A 21,625-nucleotide genomic window follows, 5' to 3' on the forward strand; every position below is an offset into this window, starting at 1 on the left:
AATGCTACTTGGAGAATGAAGAGCATGAAAGAAGCATGACCAAAGGACTACTAATGTGCGCATGCGCTTGACCTTATGATATTACGCATGCGCACGGATAGCGTCTAAAACGCGAGAACACGAGAACGCGAGATCGCGAGAAAATGAAATGTCGCATTCTCGCGTTCTCGCGATTTCGTGTTTTTGTGGCCTAATTTGACAAGTCGAGATTGCGAGATTGCGAGATTTTGCATCATGTCCAAATGTCGCATTCTCGCGTTGTCGACTTTTGACAAAAAGTGCTATGTACCAAAAACACGAGAATGCGAGATCGCGAGAACGCGAGATTTTGGCCAAATCTCGCGTTCTCGCGATCTCGCATTCTCGTGTTTTGGGCATATTTACCTCGTTTCCAAAGGTCGAGATCGCGAGAATGCGAGATCGCGAGAATGTCCCTTACAGTATTCCATAAGAAACAGATCTACCTGAACTAAGTACGAAGTTAAGAGTTACCTGTCCCAATACTCATCGAAGGTGAGCAACAGTATATGTGTTCCTGAATATATGCCATGATATATTCCGGTTATATGTATGCAAATAGTACAGCCATGCTGGCATTTCCAAACGAAACCAAAAACGGGAAATAATGCAGGGTGGAAGAAACTTAAGAATGGGCAGCAGCTCAAGCCAAACAAGGTCCGATATTCAAGACATGGCCGATGAGAACACCTTCATAAATACTATACAAAGTGTGGTGGCCTATTATATCTACCCATCGATCTTATTTAGGATGTTTAGTGTACATTTTCAGTGGGTTTGTGACTGAAAGGTTGATATCGTTATACTCGCTAATAAAATGTCCTATCGATCAACGTACTTTTCACAATTTTATTGCCATTGCCTGCACGAGCTGTATGCGCCTGCTCTGTCGATGATGTTAACTTTATTTGTATATATCGATGACACTGTACGCCTTTGGAAATACGGAAATAAAGATGTATCCCCTTTATTACGGGGGCTATATAAACGGGATCTTGTCCGTCCCATTTCGAGCATACACACACCAGCAATGCTCTAGATGTGTACTGGTACCTCGTGCTTTTAAAGAAGTTTTGATAATATCGTTACCAAGAAAACAAGTTGGATTTATGTTTCAATATTCCAAAATGAAACGTTGTACTCATATGAAACATCCTACAACCTTGTTTTGATTCCGGGCTCAAATGATGACATGCATTAATAGGCATTTAGAAGTTGGAGTAACTCAGTAATCATCAACCGTGACCAAGGCCAAAACATACCCCCTGCTAACTTATCAAAGACCCCAATCAGTCATAATCCTGTAGTTTATATTACTGGCTTCACTCTTTTGTTTATGTTACTGACTTCGCCGGTAATGTCTTGACAACCCTTTTGTGTACATATCAGGCTTCTCCAATCTAGTATAACAGCATAACTACATGTACAACCAATATCTACTCTACTTTATAAACATTGCCTCCTATCTGTACACACACATATATATATATATGCTTTAACTTCTTTGATCAAAACTAGACTACGACTGCACCATATACAACACCCTTCAGGCCTTAACAGGAGAAATGCCACTAAGTCAACGCAGGGAACAGCTAAGCTTAACTTTCTGTGCGCGTCCCAATCAAACCCTCTCATCCAAAACTTAAAAAAACAAAATATTAAATTCTCCATCCGTCAAAAAAATTGACAGAGTAATCACTAAACTCCAAACAGGACACGCAAACCTAAATAACCACCTAAAATCTTTTTTAAAAAAACACTACAGGTATCTGCCCACACTGCAAACAACTAGAAACCCTAGAACACGCACTCATCCACTGCACACACTACCTAACACATCGAACCGCATTACAAACCACCCTCAATCTAAACAAGGCTCTCACTCTAGAAGCAATACTAAACCCACAAAATAAACTAGAAAACTTCAAGGACTTGGGCGTATTCTTAATCAAAACGGAACTAATAAAACGCATCTAAAAAGAAAATAACCTACCAAATCAAAATCACATAAACAAACAAACATCCACCATATTCAGCTCCCTTAGTTCTGCCCCCCAAACCCCATCGGCATCTATTCCAAATCTCAAAATTCCCAAATTCTATATAAGCAACCCCTAAACCCGCCTCTTGGGTTGCACACACCACTTTCGCCCCTTTCGGAAACACATTAAATTGGCTGGCCGGGCACGTGTGCGAAATACGCATCAGTCGGAAAGCGCACGTTAAATCTCCAAAGTAAGTAAGTAAGTTGATAGGCATTTAGAAGTTGGAGAAGTTGCAGAAGGGATCGAGGTACAAGAACACAATTCATATCTTTAGACAGCTATGAATTGATCGGATTTATGTCTCAACATGTATTTATGGCAGCTTGGCCACAACTGGCTTTAGAAAACAAATTTCTGCAAAACAATTGTCACATTGACAACATCAGGAAGACAAATGATGTTTAACGGTAGTCTGTAAATAATCGAGTATGGTCCAGGCAATCCAGTGATTGTCAGCGAGCCTGACCACCCAATTCCGTTAGTCGCCTGTCACAACAACTACATGTGATCGGCTCTTAGAGCTAGCATGGGCTGCAGAAGATCTACTCTCTTCCCGGATCTTCACGCGTCAAGACTATGCAAAGATCTATATATTGACTCTCTGACAACGCTTCCGAGTGCTTTACTAAGCGGAGGAGAGATTATGTGGGTATTCAGATGATAAGGACAAAAGAGTTACACGCCAGGAGATGGGGAGCCGACAGAAGCCGCGCGTTCTGATTGGTTTGGGAAAGTCCCGTTGGGATTACGTGACTCTAAAGATAGCTCGCCAACCGAGAACACCTGGAAAGCCCCACAATGTACAGAACAAAGCATTCCGTCTCTCAACAAGCTGTCGCATAACCAGGTCACGCCTCCCATATCTCGTGTGTTAACACATATACCGATACGGAATATGGTCTCTGTCACTGTATTGCCCGTCCTATCACCCATTTCTGTCTGGTATATACAGTGATAACGTGAAGACATATTTTTAAACAGTGTGTGTGTATGTCTGTCTGTGTCTCTGTGTGTTCAACTATCACATGCGACAGTAAATCAGTCATCTCGGACCATATCAGACTGAAATTTAGTCGCAGAAATAAAGTTATAATCTTCAAAAAAATATATCAACAAAATAAATATAAAATAAGTCCAAAAGGATCCCCGAACAATTCATAATTTCACAATGTGTACCGAACATTTGTTTGATGAATGAACACACAATGATCGTGCATCTAAAAAAATCGTCTTATAAGAATTGATAAACTGGTGTCTACCAAATTGTGGTTTATGGACACCATACACACTCTTTTGTTGCTTTGACTGGACTGTTTGCTGTCTCTTTTTGTCTCCTTTTATAAAAAGTCTTCTCATATCAATATGTCTTGTTTGCACTTCCAGGGCAATAAATGCAATGTCTCACATCAACAAAGACAAGAAAAAAACAAGCATTTCAGAACACTAAATACTAGTTTACATGTTGAATGCCTCAATACACTACTTCTGGATTGAATGTACTGCTTATATTTATAAACCGACATTATTTTCCTGCTGATATATGTCTATTATAAAATATTTATGAAATAAATGAGTTCATGATCATTTGAACATACATACCCCCTGTTCGATGATTTCGATTTTTATAGAAAGGGGTTTGTGTGTGTGTATAAAGTTTAATGAAACAGATTAACTGAACTGTAAATATTGATAAAACTTTAGAATTAAACCAGGGAAGGATGTAGATAATGAAATAATAAAGTGTTTTATGATTTTGGTATTGTCCATTATGCAGGGAATACGTTAAGTTTAGAACGTGTAACCAAAATCTACCTATTGAAACTGGGAGATGGAGAAAAAATATTATTAACCGAAAGGAAATGAGCACTTTGTAAATTATCAGACATAGGTAATAAATTCCATTATTTGTATATTTGTCCATCTTTAGAACACGTAGGGAACCAAGTTTTACACAGATTCTACGACATCAAACCTGATATGCATGTCATCGTATCCCAATTGCGTGAATCGATGCTCATGACGCCCTTCACTGGATTGTCTGGCCCAGACTCCATTATTTACAAACCGCCGACATAGCTTGAACAGTGTGGTGTAAATAACAAACAAATATTAATTTCATAGTGTTTATGTTTCAGAACAGACCATCAGTTTAACAACACTGTTACTTGCATCATGGCATCTGACATCATCATTGAAATAGCGGAAGCACCGAGGGCTCATCTGATTTATATGAACGAAGATGAAGATGACAGGGATCTCCAAACACTTAGAAAAGCCCTGGTTCAACAAAAGATTAGATATACGGATCAAAGCCATGTGTCTTCTGGTGGCCTGGAATTGTCAGGCAATGAGCGCCTGATGGAATCTGCTATTTGGGTTGTCATATTTTACTCTGAGAACTTCACAGAATCTGCTTCAGGGCGTCTATTGGAAGATGTATCCTTGCATCATACAGCAGGAATGAGGAATATCATATTTATTGTTCCAGCATCTTGTTCGGCCAGTTTTCCAGCGGGGCTACGGGGGTTTTCAGTTATTGACATCGGGACTGATAATGACTGGGTCTGTGACTTTGTAACACAGGTTGAAGAGGAGCCTTTAGCTACCGACGAAGACATTGAGAAGAAACGGATCATAGCTTCCATTCAGAGAATTTCAGCAAATAATAGATTTCTTAATGTCATGTTCAAATGTGATTCTATCAAGAAACATGGTAGCCAGAAACCATGTTTGTGTATCGTGTCTGCCTTTCTGGTACTGGAATATTACTTCTTAGTGACCTATCTTTTCTGTTGGATCCATCGGTGTTTGTTTGACAATAAGTTATCCAGTGACTTGTTTATAATTTATGTTTCTGCAATTGTAATAAACATATTTGCACTGAGGCCTTTCAGGGCAGTAAAGCGAATTGATACTTTGATTGTCACATCCTACAACTTTTTCATAAGGCTGGTATTCATGTGGTGGTTACTTGTGCATTGCGGGAACAGAGCTCCTGGCCTTTTGTTTATTTGGGTTGGAATGAGTGCAACAATTTGTATCCATTACCCGTATATTCTGTACTGTGTATTCGTAGATGGTCTTTGGATTACAAGTTTAGGTGCAATTTACCGTCTCCTAGTGACACAATTAAATTACATCTTTGTTTGCTATCTGTTTCTTTTTGACGGTTTCTTCATAATTGTGGCATTGTACGTGGCTCAAACATCTGTTGCGATTTTTTTCTGTATGTTGGTTATAGTAATTACTTTCACGCAGTACGATTATTTCAGATTGACAAGACGCATACGTTCTGAAACTGTATATGTGAGGAAATGTTTTAAGCCCAATAAAGCAATAGATTTAATGCTCACGGTGCCTGTTTTAGTGTATATGGGTTTTGTGCCACTATATTCATTGTATTTGTCCAACCAATAGAGCATCCCAACATTACAGAATGGTGGATGTCGACAGGTCTGCTCCAGTGTGGACGTCAGTTCAAGGAAACGCATCCCGCGTAAGAGTGTATCAGACAGTAAGCACTGCTTCACGATCCCAAGCATCATAAGATATAAGATAGTTTACAAAAAGAAACATACCAATACCAAAAGATACTCATTTACTACTAGCCACTCAAATCTACCAAATATGGTAATGATCCGAGACATGTGGCAGTCAGGATATTTTTGCAGTTATCGAAAACGTTGTGTCTCTTCTATTTACAAGAAAAGAGAGTTAGATAAGGTATGCGTTGATAGGGAGTGTTGATTTCAACCTTTATCCGGACTGTGAAAATAGAGTATTATTCAATCATTTTATATGTACACGAGCGTGATGTTTTACATTGCACTTGAATTCCGAGAAGTGATAACAGAAAACTATAATTTGCAATAATTGTCTTTTGTTATGATAACAGTTTGAGTAAAGGTTTTAATCGTATTGTGTTGGAAACCTCTCTGTAAGTTAGCTTCAGTCCAATTTATTTCAAGACGCTTGCAACTGGTATTCACCTTTTTCATAATTTGAAATATGGTTTGTAGTTTTTACGCATAGTTACTCTGTGTCCGCATTTGTGCAAATAAAACAAACTCTAAACGCATTTTGTCATTATGTATTTGACCTGTAACATGATTGTTTGAAAGGCACGACCAGCCTCCTAATTTAAGCGCCATGGTTCAAAGGTTAGAGAATGACCTTCTGAATTTGTAACGTTATACCTTATATATTATGTTACTATTTTAAGTGCGCGAATGGGTTGAGTTTACACAGTTTTGAACAGGATTAAAGTCATATATATGGAGTAAAGGCCGAGTTGTTGGGTTTACCAACTAGGGTAAACATACGAACAAGGGTTTGGTACTGACAAACCCAGTTTTAGAGATGTCACAAATGCAGAAAACATTATCTCAGCGTTCCTGTGGTTCACTAATGTGTAACTACCCTACGTGTGATACTCTGCATTTATTGGGTGTTCATCCGCTGATTCGCTGTATCTAAGTATTTGTTTGTTTGTTGTTTAACGCCACACTCAGCACTATTCCAGTGGTCTGTAAATAATCGAGTCTGAACCAGACAAGTCTGTGATTGACATCATGAGCATCGATCCACGCAATTGGGATACGATGACATGCATCAACCAAGTCAGCGAGCCTCACCACCCGTTACTGTTATCATAACCTTTTGCAAATTAACACAATTTGTCATACAAATATGTAATAAATCATGTATAAAAACAACCGAAAACATGGAAAATGTACTTTCAAGCAGCTATTGAATCGCTGAAATGTGAAGCGAAAGTGTCAAAAGCTAAAATGGAAATGTCAATAACAAAAACGGAAATATCAAAAACGAAAATGAAAATCAGAAAACTATTTCCGGCGCGGTGATATATATTATCACCGTGGTGGAAATATTATTACCACGGTGGAAATAATTTTCACCGCAGTGGAAATATTATCACCGCGGTGGAAATAGTTTTCTGTGTTTTCATTTTAGTTTTTGACATTTTCGCTTCACTTTTCAGCGATTCGATATCTTCTTTATGCATGATTTATCATATATTTGTATCACAAATCGTGTTAATTTGCGAAAGGTTACGACAACAGTAAGTGAAATATCAAAATATTGAAAAACAGACTCCATGTCCCTTATGGGCCACTGTAGTATACTATATTACTAAAATTTCAAGTCAAGATGCGGATGTACCAATTCTTTGTGGAAACGAAAAAGGATGTTGTGTTATCGAGGAATTTAACATCGTTGTCGAAGTAAATCGTCACAAGTTGTCTCCCTTCGACCACAACCACGTTCACAGTTCCCTCAGTCCAACCTGGCTTGTGCAAATTCACCAAACACGATAATCATAGATTATATACTGCTGTAAAGAATAACGCGATCCCTGAACTGGATACTAGCGTTATTCAAGAGGGGTTATTATTTACAGTTTTTGAGTATCAACGTCGAAAATAGTTGCAACTTATCACCCGCACTATTCATGTTAGTATAACTTCACCCTTGACAAAATACGTGCCCCGATGCTGTTACTGTCTGAAACTTTACACTGTGAGTGGGTTTGTCAGGTACATGTAATCTTACAATGCTTATACATTACAAATGTTAATGTACGATTAGACCGTGTAACTGTTTCTGTGTACTGAGAGAATGGATTGTCGGGGGAGGGGCAGAGAGGGGAAGTCAGGTCCCCACTATCCCTTGTCTCTTGTATCTCTTTCTCTCTCCTCTCTTCCTCTCCCGCCCTCCCTATTCTCTTCCCTTCTCGTTCTCTTGTATCACTCTCTCTTGTATCTCTCCCTCCTCCCCTCTCTTCCTCCCTCTCTCGTTTTCTTCCTCCTCCCTCCCTCTCTCCATCCACTCTCTCTCCCTCCCTACCTCTCTACCCGTCTCTCTATATATCACTCTCTCTTGTGTCTTGTATCTCCCCTCTCTCTCTTTTTCTCCCTCCCTCTCCCTCCCTCCACCCACTCTCTCTCTCCCTCCTGTCTCCCCCTCATCTCGGTCTCTCTCCGTCCGTTCTCTCTCTCTCTCTCTCTCTCTTCTATCTCTCCCCCCTCTCCCTCCCTTTCTGCCTCCCTCCATCCACCCTCTCTCTGCCTCTCCCTCTCCCTCTCTCTCATATGTATATCCAGGTCACAGAGCCTGAGCAAGACTTAATTCACCCCTTGTAACAAATATAGGTTTCTGGGGACTCGCCACGCCACGGGCCTATGATTCACGTTCTATGCATACTGTAACGATGCAGTAGTAAGTCTTTGCTTTTTTATTCCAACAACCCCTTCAACGTGTATTTGTATTACCAAGACGCCGAATTATTTTATCAAGGTTTATGCAGGAACGTGTTTCTAAGTCTTCGATAGATAATGTCAAAACTTACCTGTCTCTAACGTGTCAACACTGTTTAACTACCTGTTGTGGCAAATTGTGTTTTGTGTAATGCTTCATATTTTAATTCAAAGAAAACAATATTATCACCTGAATACATAAGAGAATGAAAAATGTAATCAACTGTGGCCTTAGTATCACCCGAGAGGTCCTTGTTATAGATCATGTCTACCTCACTTTCGTGGTACCGGAATGAACCAAATATCCATGTATTATGTATAAAATCAGCTTACACACATATATGCACATGTGCATGTTAGTTGAAAAGTTTTCAGGTATGACAATGATACTGGCAACATGCTTTTGTAATGTTGAATAAAAAAACCATTGGACATGTATCTCCGATCTTGTGATTGTTTCGTTCAACAATGAAAGTAACTCTATCATCGCATGATATCTTTGGCCGCCTCCGTGGTCTGGTGGATAGAGCGTCAGTGTATACAGCGAAGGTCGGGGGTTCCATTACTGGCCACGTCATACCAAAAGACCTCATAAGATGGTACTTGTTGTTACCCTGCCTAGATAACGACATTTACGGGGTAAAACAAGAGCTGGTCGGCTTGGAGTCGGTACACTGTGTCTCAGTGGGGTATCCATGTTAAACTGTGGCATGGTACCTCAGTGCGTTAGCGCTATTAACCGACACTTGTACAAGAGGACACACACACCATCGCATGTTCATGCACGTCGCTATGTAAGTGCAAGAGTCTTGAACCGTACGTTAAACCCCATTTCACCTCATTTCATATACTATCTTGACCCAACTATCTGTTCAGCACCCGGGCTAACGCTTAGTCTCTGAATATTTATTAATATGATAGAATCAAGCCTCTCCATGTAATTTGAAAACATCACCATCATCTCTATGTTGATTGTTCTCTGACCGTCACTGTGTCTCCATCATCTCTATGGTGGTTGTTCTCTGGCCGTCACTGTATCACCATCATCCCTATGTTGATTGTTCTCTGACCGTCACTGTGTCTCCATTATCTCTATGGTGGTTGTTCTCTGGCCGTCACTGTATCTCCATCATCCCTATGTTGATTGTTCTCTGACCGTCACTGTGTCTCCATCATCCCTACGTTGATTCATCTCTGGCGGTCACTGTATCACCATCATCTCAATGGTGGTTGTTCTCTGGCCGTCACTGTATCTCCATCATCTCTATGGTGGTTGTTCTCTGGTCGTCACTGTATCTCCATCATCCCTATGTTGATTGTTCTCTGGCCGTCAATGTATCTCCATCATTCCTACGTTGATTCATCTCTGGCAGTCACTGTATCTCCATCATCCCTATGTTGATTGTCCTCTGGCCGTCACTGTATCACCATCATCCCTATGTTGATTGTTCTCTGGCCGTCAATGTATCTCCATCATTCCTACGTTGATTCATCTCTGGCAGTCACTGTATCTCCATCATCCCTATGTTGATTGTCCTCTGGCCGTCACTGTATCACCATCATCCCTATGTTGATTGTTCTCTGGCCGTCAATGTATCTCCATCATTCCTACGTTGATTCATCTCTGGCAGTCACTGTATCTCCATCATCCCTATGTTGATTGTCCTCTGGCCGTCACTGTATCTCCATCATTCCTATGGTGGTGGTTTCCCGGCCGTCATCTGACCCTGCATCCCAAACATGTGACTGGATTCAATGATCTTCCCCTCGGTACATAATATCAGATTGTTTGCCATGGTAACGCAATACCTGGTACGTTTTCTCAACAACACAAACCTACGTTCCAAGAAAAGAAAAAGAAAACATGTAACTATTGATACAAGTACATCTTGACATGTACATAATATCATCTTGTTATAAAGCTGGTGTATATTAATCACATTTCTTACAGTGAGTAAATGTAAGGATTAGACTCTTCAATTTTTACCCTGCGTCACACCAAGCTGCTCCGAGAGTATCAAATGCTGAGAATCGTTTGATGTTCACTCCAACTGGCCCCTACTCTGGATATATACACACGTAAACATAGTTTCCACATGTCAATTGTTTCCAAGAAACCAATATATGTATTGTGGAACATGTAACCTTGAACTATCAGTAACCTGAGATTGATTAACAACAGTTATCATGAATATATTCAAAGGAATACGAATTTAATACATCCATTTATGGAGGTAGATTGTTTATTAACGATACCGTCCCATGTTAAATCACCATTATGATATGAGCTATCAATACAGTTGGCTGAATATTATTGTGAATTCCAATGGCTTCCATTGTCTGTGTAAATGATGTTGTTGTGATTTGATATTCAATATGTAGGTTTTAATTAGCTTAATTGGATTGTTCTTACAAGTATATAAGCTAGACCTTATCACCTGCAGGCATCGGGCATCGGATCCATGTTTTCAGAAAGACAGGAATTGGTAAGTCATACTCTTATGTTTTAGTCGAGAAAACGACTAGTTAACTGGTCTGCTTCATATGTATTTATGTTGTGTATTCTAAGGGCATGTAGATGATAGATTACTTCAGACTTTGAGATGATACGTGTATTTCAGACGTAGAAGATACATACGCCACTCGTACAGGTGTTATGTATTCTTTGGTCAAAGTCCCGTGGTTTTCCCGGGTTAAACAAGCTCCGCAGCAACTTCTGCTGGTCGTAAGAGGCTACCGAATTCATCAGGCTCGATGGTTGATTGCGTGTCATTCTGACGGCGTGGATATTGTGCACAGTGCCGATTACTGGAATGTCTGGTCCAGACCCTATTGTTTTACATGCTGCCATTATATAGCTGAAATATTGCTGAGTGCGGCGTAAAACAACACACAAACAAACTTAAGTCAAAGAGGTATATTTAAGATACATAAGTGACATGTACACTTAAAGCATATATGCGGTAAATATACCAAGGGAAAAGATTGGATATATATGCTTTAGGTAGAAAATGGTATGTTAACGTAAGGACATGCAGGTTGTATGGACATGTAGGTGTTATGGACATATAGGTGTTATGGACATGTAGGTATTGTGTATGCTGCGAGAGATGTATATATATAGAGCAGTGTAGATAACCTGTTACCAAGCACAAATATGCTTGCATACATCTTGTAGGATGACAATACCTTGAAGGTTCGCTGTCACTATAAGAACAGGGCCTTCCTATTCATGTAATTCTGTTATTTACATTATGTTATTTTCTGGTATATCTGACCTGTATTCAGGTCAAAATGTTAGCCATTACAACACTATACGTCATTTGAATGTTACCTTCTGGTGTATCTGACCTGTATTACTTATATTGCAGCTCAAAATGTCAAAGAGGTATATTTAAGATACATAAGTGACATGTACACTTAAAGCATATATGCGGTATATATACCAAGGGAAAAGATTGGATATATATGCTTTAGGTAGAAAATGGTATGTTAACGTAAGGACATGCAGATTGTATGGACATGTAGGTGTTATGGACATATAGGTGTTATGGACATATAGGTGTTATGGACATGTAGGTCTTGTGTATGCTGCGAGAGATGTATATATATAGAGCAGTGTAGATAACCTGTTTCCAAGTACAAATATGCTTGCATACATCTTGTAGGATGACAATACCTTGAAGGTTCGCTGTCACTATAAGAACAGGGCCTTCCTATTCATGTAATTCTGTTATTTACATTATGTTTTTTTCTGGTATATCTGACCTGTATTCAGGTAAAAATGTTAGCGATTACAACACTATACGTCATTTGAATGTTACCTTCTAGTGTATCTGACCTGTATTACTTATATTGCAGCTCAAAATGTCAGCTATCACTTTGCTGTTGGTTCTCTCCCTGGCAGCCCTGGGGTCTGCTGTCACCCCCGGGGTGACTACATGTACGTGGTTATCACATACAACACAGATACAACACACAGGTTCACTAATTATCTGACGACACACCTATTAAAGAATCAAGGAGATATATCCGTCAGCCTTGACCTCTTCTAAAGCTTAAAAAAGCATGAGCAGGATGTGATTAATACCGTGACGTCACTCCTCCACTGCCATTTCAATAAACACTATTCAACAGAAGACGGGATATTTTACATTCTAATGCTTCCTGTTTCCATAAAACTGGATTTCAATTACTTTTTTCCTAATTTAGATTGCTTATTCCTATCCCATTGTTGACCGAAGTTATTAGTACTTGTTACTTCTTTATACCGAACGGATGTCTTGTACAAGGAATAAAAGGAATCGTTCATTCACTCACACACCCTTTGACTAAAAGTGGATTTTCCTTATATCGGTCTGTTCACAGTTACCCTCGAGTACGAGAAGACAGAGGACGGCTGTATGGTAGATAGAGTTCCGAGAGAGGAGGATGAAACCTTCACCGTCACAGGATCCGGCCCCTGCATCACCTACAAGTGCCAAAAAAGAAAGGTCCGCCTGGTGACAGGATCCTCATGTATGTGCTGACTCAGCTTCACCTGAACACCTGTGTTGTTAACACAGACCCATTCTTAACTGATTACGCCAATCTTTTGAAATCTCAAGCTGCACATTCTCACTAAAATCAAACCTTAATTTTCGCTTCCACTTACAATAGGTTTTAGGACATCTAATTACGATTCACGTCAGAACGACCTTTCATACGACCAATCAGAGTGTTTCTTACCAGATCAGGAAAGTAACAGTAAGAATACGTTTTCTAATTATGCAACCGAAAATGGTTTTCCGAACGACAGTAACGGGCTTTATGACTGAATCCGTACAGTCTAGGCCATCTATTCGCTATTTCAGAATGTTGATTTGTACAGGTTTTAAAGTTTTAATCGAGAATTTGTCAAAAACTGTTTTGAAGTGTAGTCGCCAATTTGAAACTATTACTGTAGAGCAGTCAGTCATTCCATTGGTCGGTCAAAGATCTGCGAAAGGTCGGTCTGACGTGACCCGTAATGGCGTGTTCTCAGATCTTTGCTTAGCGGTAGCGAGAACAAAGGTCTGATTTTATTGAGTTCGGTAAGTGCAAAAGTTTTCAAAGGATCGTACGTCCGGTTGAAAATCATTGTTTTAGAACTTTGAATGTTGAAGGATTTCAAATGTATCTGTGTTCATGAAAATCATTGTTTTAGAACTTGTGGTCAGTTTAGCTTTGTTGATCTAGCTAAGTCTACGATTTGTTTTCCAGCATGCCAAGATGGCGACACCTGCAACTCTGGAGAGTTCACTTCCGGCTGTAACACGTACACCTGTGCTGTAGCCGGTCAGACGAAGAGGAATGATCAACAGGTTATCGTCACACAGACTGTCGCACTTGTTGGAACAGGTACTGTATTATACTCGTCACGTTTATGTCCTAGATGAAGAAACTGTTCACTGGAGTTCAATGCTGGCTAATCGAGACGCTGGGGAACAGAAAACTTTCAATTGTGAAAGTTATTGACGATTAGTAGATGTTCTTTTAAAGACCAGCAAGTTTGATATTAGTCGTTTCGGATAACTCTAAACGTTAATGTATATCTCACAGTCTATCAGTTACTGGTTACCTTTCGTACGCAGATGCATTGAATCAGTTTCACACAAGCAACAAATTAATACGTCTAAACACAGGCTAAACATTGCTTATAAATCCTAGAGCATCTCCCCCTTTAAAACATATAAATAACGCTTTCTGTAGTGCAATGACCTTTTAACTGCATGATTATTAGAAGACAGAATTGACCTTGTGTAAAACATGTTTCTGCAGAAGAAACGTTTAATGCAAAAGTTTATCCTTGAGTGACACCACCTCATGATGTCATTATTTCCAGTTATACAGTGTCGTGTGGTTCTATGAAGGACACAGTTTGTTCTTAATGATCGACCTTGGTCTGTTACAGAGCAATGCTACGTGCGTGGAGGCTGCTACTCTCTCGACACTGAAATACCGACGTCTGCAGGGACGTGTGTGTGTGCCAGCTCCACCGACATCACATGTGAACCCAACTTGCTGGTCGACCCTTCGGTTTATGGCCAACTAGGTTAACGAGGAGGGTGACCTTTTGACTGCTAGCTTCTCGGTGGTTGACCCTTGCGCTCACGACCCTCACTGCTCTCGATGAAGTGGTCACTATAGTTCTCAACACACCTGAGAAGAATCTGCTGTACCTGAAATAAAGATAACCAGTAATATCTCTTGATGCATTTTGTATTTATGATTCTGTTGGATTACCTGCAGTTCTACATCGAGTGTTAACCAAACTTGGTGGTCGTCACTTCCGCTCGAGGGGCTCTCGATGGTTATCGAGGTGTTTAGATTTAATCCTACTGTGTTCTGCAATTTTATGTATTCTTACTGTAGAGCAGCTTCCTCTTATTTTATTTTGGAACCGAGCACTGTAGGTTAATCTCCATTCTACCATGACGGAAAGCGGCGTAAAAGCCATCTTACTCACACTACCATGACGGCAAGAGCGCTTTGAAAACTCTGCTCTCTTGGAATGCGTAATGAAACATGGGTTCAAAAGTCTAGCATCTAAGAAGACCCTGAAAAGGGGTCACAGGTAGTTGTAAATGCACCCAATAATACTAAAGTTCCAGGTTAAAATAATAATAGTATTGACGAGTTAATCTTTCAAAACGCATAGTTTTCAAAAAGAAGTTGCGAATAACCCTCCAAAGATAAATGCTTTAATTTCATCGAAATATGATGCATATTTGCACTTCTTGGACTCAACCAAGACATTACTTGGAAATGAGCTCAACAAGTCATTTCTTGGAAATCAAGATGACATCTCCCATTGTGGGGGTGACAGGTTGTAGAAAAAGTGACAAAAACGCTGAACGAATATATTTCTCCAACAAACCTAATTAAATAACAGGACTTTAGTTACTTGAAAATGTCGATCCTGACTACCTTCCGTTTGCTGTCCATGGCTGCCAAAATAGTTGTTCACGGTGACAGTGTTATTTACAATTTGCATGAACCCAAAGGACAATCTCGATCTGTGGTCTGTACCTAGTGATGCACGTATCTCGTAATTCGAGCTTTTCATAATCTTCGCAACTCGTAATCCTCTTATCTGTTAATTCGCGCATACCCAGGGACGTACTCATCAGTGACTACCTGTAAACTGTAAAATTGGAAAGTTTTGCGTGCAGGAATGTACTGCGAAAACTGGGAGTGACAGACACTCGTAATGATTTCATGGCGCAATATTTGCCAGGTCAGCAACAAACAAAAGACGAAAGGAGGCATATTTCATTAAATTCACTCCCACATAGGAAGATACCATCAACTGAAAATGCCTACTCTGCCAATTATATGACATTATTTAGGTGATGAATTTTACTATTTGTATACGTGTCCTTCATTTGAAAAAGAACGAAAACAAATAATTCATAAATATTATTAACAGAACAGAACAGTACAGAATTTATTTCGTATAGTCTGAGGCCAATAGAACAGATGGTTGGATAATATTTGACATATTGTGACAGAGCGCTTCAGTTAATATTGACTTAAGAATTTCTAAGTTTAAACATTTTATCTAAATAAAGAGCAAGCTGAAATAAAATGTTGTCATTATTTGTTGTGAGTAACAATACAAACTTGTGCAGGGTAGGATTTTGATAGTAATACGAGGGCAAATATCTTATCCTTAACTTAGTATAAGCTGGACATATAAATAGTGCATGGTATTCATCATCTAAGTCTTCTTTACAGAAATTACATCGACTGTCTGCAAAGTCATGGTCACTAGACATTCTTTGTTTATGTATTTTAAAATCATTTGAAGCACATCTAAATTTTGTTAAAGATCTTCTTAAATTTACAGTCTTAATCGATGATAGACATTTTTCAGGTTGTAGTAAGGATTTGTAAGTGCAATATAAATCTAGCCTTGGTGAATTAGATATACAATCTGACCATTCTTGCATATACAAATCTCTTGTTCTTTCCTTAAATGTATAAAATAAAAACATCACAGTCTCCGACATCTTGCATCAACCATACATAACCGAAACCATAACTAAACAATGTATATCTTACAAATGAAACCCAATTTGTATAACCTAATTCATCATATTTACATAGCATGAAATAGCAATGTTTTGGATATTTACCCAGAGGCATTCTTAATAGTTTAATCCAATGCTTAATTATTCTCACAACACCATGTTCATACATTCTCGTTCTTCCAAGTTCACCTAATATAGCAGCATTTGAAGATTTGTATCCTATTTTTAAAGTATATTTACAAAATTTAGTATGCATAATTTCAATGCTTTTTCTTACTTCTGTACACCATATTTCCGCACCATATAGCAAAATGGGTAAAATTTGACAATCAAATATTTTAAAGTATGTATCAACGTTTACGTCTGGATATTTTACCATCATTCTTTTAATTTGCACTAGAGCCTTGTTTGCCTGATTAGCTAAAGTAAAACATGCTTGAGTAAACATATTTCTACATGAAATTAGAATACCAAGATATTTATAGTATGACACCACTTCAAGCTGTTCACCATTAATAAACCATTCTTCATGTTGTGATAGAGGCCCTCCATTTCTTAATACCATAACTTTACTCTTATGAATATTTACTGTTAGTCCCCATTTATAGCAGTATCTTTCTAAACTAGTTATTTTGTTTTGAAGATTTATAATAGAATCAGCAAGTATGGACACATCATCTGCAAATAAGAGCAAAAATATTTCATCAATATCACAATCAATGAAGATACCACGAGTGTCATCGCTCTTCATAACATTTACTAGTTCGTCTATGTACATCAAAAACAGTAGCGGTGAAAGCATACATCCTTGTCTAACACCGCATGAGGTGTCAAATAACTCAGTATAATGTGAAGAACTTAGCTTCACAGCAGCTTTAACGTTACTATACATACATTTAAGTACATTAAATACATTTCCATGGATGCACTGTGTCAAACCTAAATACATTAATTTTGTCCTATCAACCTGAACAAAAGCTTTCTTGAAATCAACGAACAAACAGCAAAATTTACCTCCTTTTTTCCTTAAATATTTATGTGCCAGTAAAAGGAGAACAAATATATTATCAATAGGGGAATGACCCTCTCTAAAACCAAACTGTGATTCGGATATGCAATTTTGAACTTCAAACCAAGAAGTAAGTCTTTTATTAATTACTGATGTAAAGATTTTCCCCATAATATTTAGGAGGGTGATACCTCTATAATAACTTGGGTCAGTTCTACTTCCTTGCTTAAAGAGAGTGGGAATAAACCTATTATTCCAAGCCTGTGGAAAATATCCGTTCTTTAATACTTCATTAAATAGTATTAATAAATAAGGCATTATGATATTACAAAATTCTTTAAATATTTCTGGTGGGAGACCATCAATTCCTGGAGATTTCCGAGTTTTCAATTTTTTCAATGCATATTTAATTTCTTCTTCAGTTATTACACCTCCTATGAAGTCATCACACAGTGCACATTTCTCGCAATTAGCAAAAATATGATCTAGAATGTAATTCTTGACATATTCGTTAAACGCAGCATCTGATTCTATCTCTGGATTTAAAAGTCTCTTAAAATAGGTCAGCCATTCTTCTTCTGGTATTTCTGGCCTTAATTGTTGGTAAGATCCACACAGTTTCTTAATTAGTTTCCAGAATAGTTTACAATCTTTGTCTTGTGCTGCCTTAGAAATATCCTCCATAATCTTTTTCTCGAAGTCCTTTTTCTTCTGTTTGCAAAAACTTCTAAAATGATTCTTCAAAGAAAATATTCTGTATTATAATCAGTATTATTTGTCTTTCTAAAACGGTTTAACGTTTTATATTTGTTCTTTTTAGCACTGTGGCAGCTCTTGTCGAACCATTGTGGTTGCTGGTTATAAATATCACTATATGACAACAAACATGTATAAAGTGAATTTATTTTTTAATAACAAAAGATTAGGAACATTGAAAGTTTGGTGTCTGTGTACCTAAGTGTGTGTGTGTGTGTTTGTGTGTGTGCCTGAGTGTATTTGTGCGTGCGTGCATGCGTGCCTGCATGTGCGTTCGTGCGTGTGTGCGTGCGTGCGTGCGTGCGTGCGTGCGTGTTTGTAGGGTTGCGTAAGTGTAGGTGTCGGGGTCTTCTTGCTTATGTTATTTTAATAGTTCTTTTACAAAATATTGCACAATTAGAACTGCTATGATTTTTAATTTCTAATGAATATCTGCCATAATAGCTAGCCAATGTCTGCTTTTATATTCTACAACGACGAAGAAACATGTTTGATCACTAATGTTATACTAGTATTTGTATATAGGTTGCGTATTACATGTTACTACAGTATCTCATAATTCCATAAGGAATCTCCTGTGATGAATGAATGAATGAATATAAAAAAATAAATAAACAAACAAACAAATAAATAAATGAATAAATAAATGAACAAGATATAATATTCTATTTGTCTTTTGGATCATACTGATACGTCATACAATGAACGTGTCACTGTCTTACCAGTAAAACATAGTGGAAAATATTAAAAATAAGTTGATAAAACGTAACGAAATGATCATTTCCATTGGACCTTTAAGATTAAACTTTACTATATATGGTTTGCATAACAACATGCATCTAACTTATAAAAAGTCACCACGCGTGTTCGGTATTAAAGTTCACTGTCTGTCGTTAATAATCCGAACACAGATGTATCCGATAAGCTTCCCTTAAGTAACTTTTGTCAATTGTTATACTCAGCTAATTTAGCCTTGTGTAATTTCAATTAAGCAGGTGCCGCTTCCAATCTGATGTCCTCAGGAACGTCCCCCACCATCACAGCATTCTATCACGCTGTCACGTGACCTTAAAAAACAAGACTGTGCTACGTGACCTAACAAAAACAAGACTGTGGCTGTCTGGAAGGTAACTTCTCACGCTGCCTACACTTTTTTTGTAGGCAGACTGAGTATAAATTAGTAATTAGTGTAGGCAGACTGAGAGTAGTGAAATGCTATCTTACCTGGTGAAAAATGGAAAGGTTCACAATGTAACAGCGAGAATTTCACAGTTTAGAATAAGATGTTTCTTTACATACATGTGGTATGAGTAGATTAAAAAACAACATCGGCCCCACGGCCTTTCAGACACAAAATAATTTCAAGGTTAATGTGAGACATGACAATGTTTCTTTGTTTGTTTTGATTAGTTAACAAAATACTTTATTAAGTTTCAATGCCTTCTCAGTTAACTCAAATTTATTCAAAGTTATTCTCACATTAACTCAGAGATCAAACACTTACTTATCTACTTTGTTTGTTTTTATTAGTTAATCCTATTCACACTTTTACTCACATTGTTAACCTATTACTTTATTTCAAGGAGTATTTTATTCTAAAAAACCTGAAATAGTACAAAATGTGTGTGTGAAACTTTGGTGACAGTGTTATGATGGCTGCGTTACAGAAAGTTGAGTTCATCACTTCTCAGGCTGGAGGTCAGCACGTCTTCTTTGGAGGCTTCAGGTATCGCCTGAACAACCGCCGACAGACTGCAACTCACTGGAAGTGTGTCTTTTCTAACGGTCTTGGGAAAATTAGCACAGTTGGTGCATTTGTTCGAAATTCATCCCCTCACAACCACGAATTTTTTTAAGACGACACAACCTTACGCCTCATGAGTAATCTACGACGTTGGTGTTTGTTCCAGGAGAGTATACAGAGACTTAGACTCGCGTCTTCAGACACTGAAAGTGGAGCTGTTGCAAGGACAGATGACCTCTATGTTGGTTGTTCTCTGGCAGTCACTGTATCTCCATCATCCCTATGTTGGTTATTCTCTTGTCGTCATTGTATGTCAATCATTCCTATGTTGATTGTTCTCTGGCAGTCACTGTGTGTCCATCATCCCTATGTTGATTGTTCTTGGCAGTCACTGTATCTCCATCCTACCTATGTTGATTGTTCTATGACAGTCACTGTATCTCCACCCCCCCACCCCACCCCACCCCACCCCCCACCCCCCCTCCCACCCCCCTATACTGATTGTTCTATGATGATAGATTACTTCAGACCTAGAGATGATACGTGTATTTCAGACGTAGAAGATACATACGCCACTCGTACAGGTGTTATGTATTCTTTGTTCAAAGTCCCGTGGTTTTCCCGGGTTAAACAAGCTCCGCAGCAACTTCTGCTGGTCGTAAGAGGCTACCGAATTCATCAGGCTCGATGGTTGATTGCGTGTCATTCTGACGGCGTGGATATTGTGCACAATGCCGATTACTGGAGTGTCTGGTCCAGACCCTATTGTTTTACATGCTGCCATTATTTAGCTGAAATATTGCTGAGTGCGGCGTAAAACAACACACAAACAAACTTAAGTCAAAGAGGTATATTTAAGATACATAAGTGACATGTACACTTAAAGCATATATGCGGTATATATACCAAGGGAAAAGATTGGATATATATGCTTTAGGTAGAAAATGGTATGTTAACGTAAGGACATGCAGGTTGTATGGACATGTAGGTGTTATGGACATATAGGTGTTATGGACATGTAGGTATTGTGTATGCTGCGAGAGATGTATATATATAGAGCAGTGTAGATAACCTGTTACCAAGCACAAATATGCTTGCATACATCTTGTAGGATGACAATACCTTGAAGGTTCGCTGTCACTATAAGAACAGGGCCTTCCTATTCATGTAATTCTGTTATTTACATTATGTTATTTTCTGGTATATCTGACCTGTATTCAGGTCAAAATGTTAGCCATTACAACGCTATACGTCATTTGAATGTTACCTTCTGGTGTATCTGACCTGTATTACTTATATTGCAGCTCAAAATACAACACAGATACAACACACAGGTTCACTAATTATCTGACGACACACCTATTAAAGAATCAAGGAGATATATCCGTCAGCCTTGACCTCTTCTAAAGCTTAAAAAAGCATGAGCAGGATGTGATTAATACCGTGACGTCACTCCTCCACTGCCATTTCAATAAAAACTATTCAACAGAAGATGGGATATTTTACATTCTAATGCTTCCTGTTTCCCAAAACTGGATTTCAATTACTTTTTTCCTAATTTAGATTGTTTATTCCTATTCCATTGTTGACCGAAGTTATTAGTACTTGTTACTTGTTTATACCGAACGGATGTCTTGTACAAGGAATAAAAGGAATCGTTCATTCACTCACACACCCTTTGACTAAAAGTGGATTTTCCTTATATCGGTCTGTTCACAGTT

At 38.5% G+C, this 21,625-nt stretch overlaps 2 protein-coding genes across 2 annotated transcripts; both read left to right on the forward strand.

Annotated features, from left to right (window-relative positions):
* Positions 1–459: 459 nt before the first annotated feature.
* On the forward strand, positions 460–6,155 carry LOC124134376. Its single transcript, XM_048381130.1, has 2 exons — positions 460–513; positions 4,199–6,155. Exon 2 carries the CDS (start codon positions 4,236–4,238, stop codon positions 5,478–5,480), a length of 1,245 nt encoding a protein of 414 aa, XP_048237087.1. The 5' UTR covers positions 460–513; positions 4,199–4,235; the 3' UTR covers positions 5,481–6,155.
* A 4,607-nt stretch (positions 6,156–10,762) lies between these two features.
* On the forward strand, positions 10,763–14,557 carry LOC124134377. Its single transcript, XM_046499153.2, has 5 exons — positions 10,763–10,827; positions 12,203–12,284; positions 12,710–12,859; positions 13,583–13,720; positions 14,274–14,557. Exons 1-5 carry the CDS (start codon positions 10,804–10,806, stop codon positions 14,417–14,419), a joined length of 540 nt encoding a protein of 179 aa, XP_046355109.2. The 5' UTR covers positions 10,763–10,803; the 3' UTR covers positions 14,420–14,557.
* The last annotated feature ends 7,068 nt before the right edge of the window (positions 14,558–21,625 follow it).

The sequence above is a fragment of the Haliotis rufescens genome, unplaced genomic scaffold (genome assembly GCF_023055435.1).
Source record: "Haliotis rufescens isolate VD_foot unplaced genomic scaffold, xgHalRufe1.0.p SCAF_35, whole genome shotgun sequence".
Taxonomy (NCBI): domain Eukaryota; kingdom Metazoa; phylum Mollusca; class Gastropoda; order Lepetellida; family Haliotidae; genus Haliotis; species Haliotis rufescens.

Bases quoted from the DNA above. Each gene is read 5' to 3' on its own strand.
- LOC124134376 (XM_048381130.1), top strand. From the start codon at position 4,236: ATGGCATCTGACATCATCATTGAAATAGCGGAAGCACCGAGGGCTCAT.
- LOC124134377 (XM_046499153.2), top strand. From the start codon at position 10,804: ATGTTTTCAGAAAGACAGGAATTG. The intron at 10,828-12,202 runs GTAAGTCATACT...CTTATATTGCAG, and splicing joins TTTCAGAAAGACAGGAATTG to CTCAAAATGTCAGCTATCAC. The intron at 13,721-14,273 runs GTACTGTATTAT...GGTCTGTTACAG, and splicing joins TGTCGCACTTGTTGGAACAG to AGCAATGCTACGTGCGTGGA.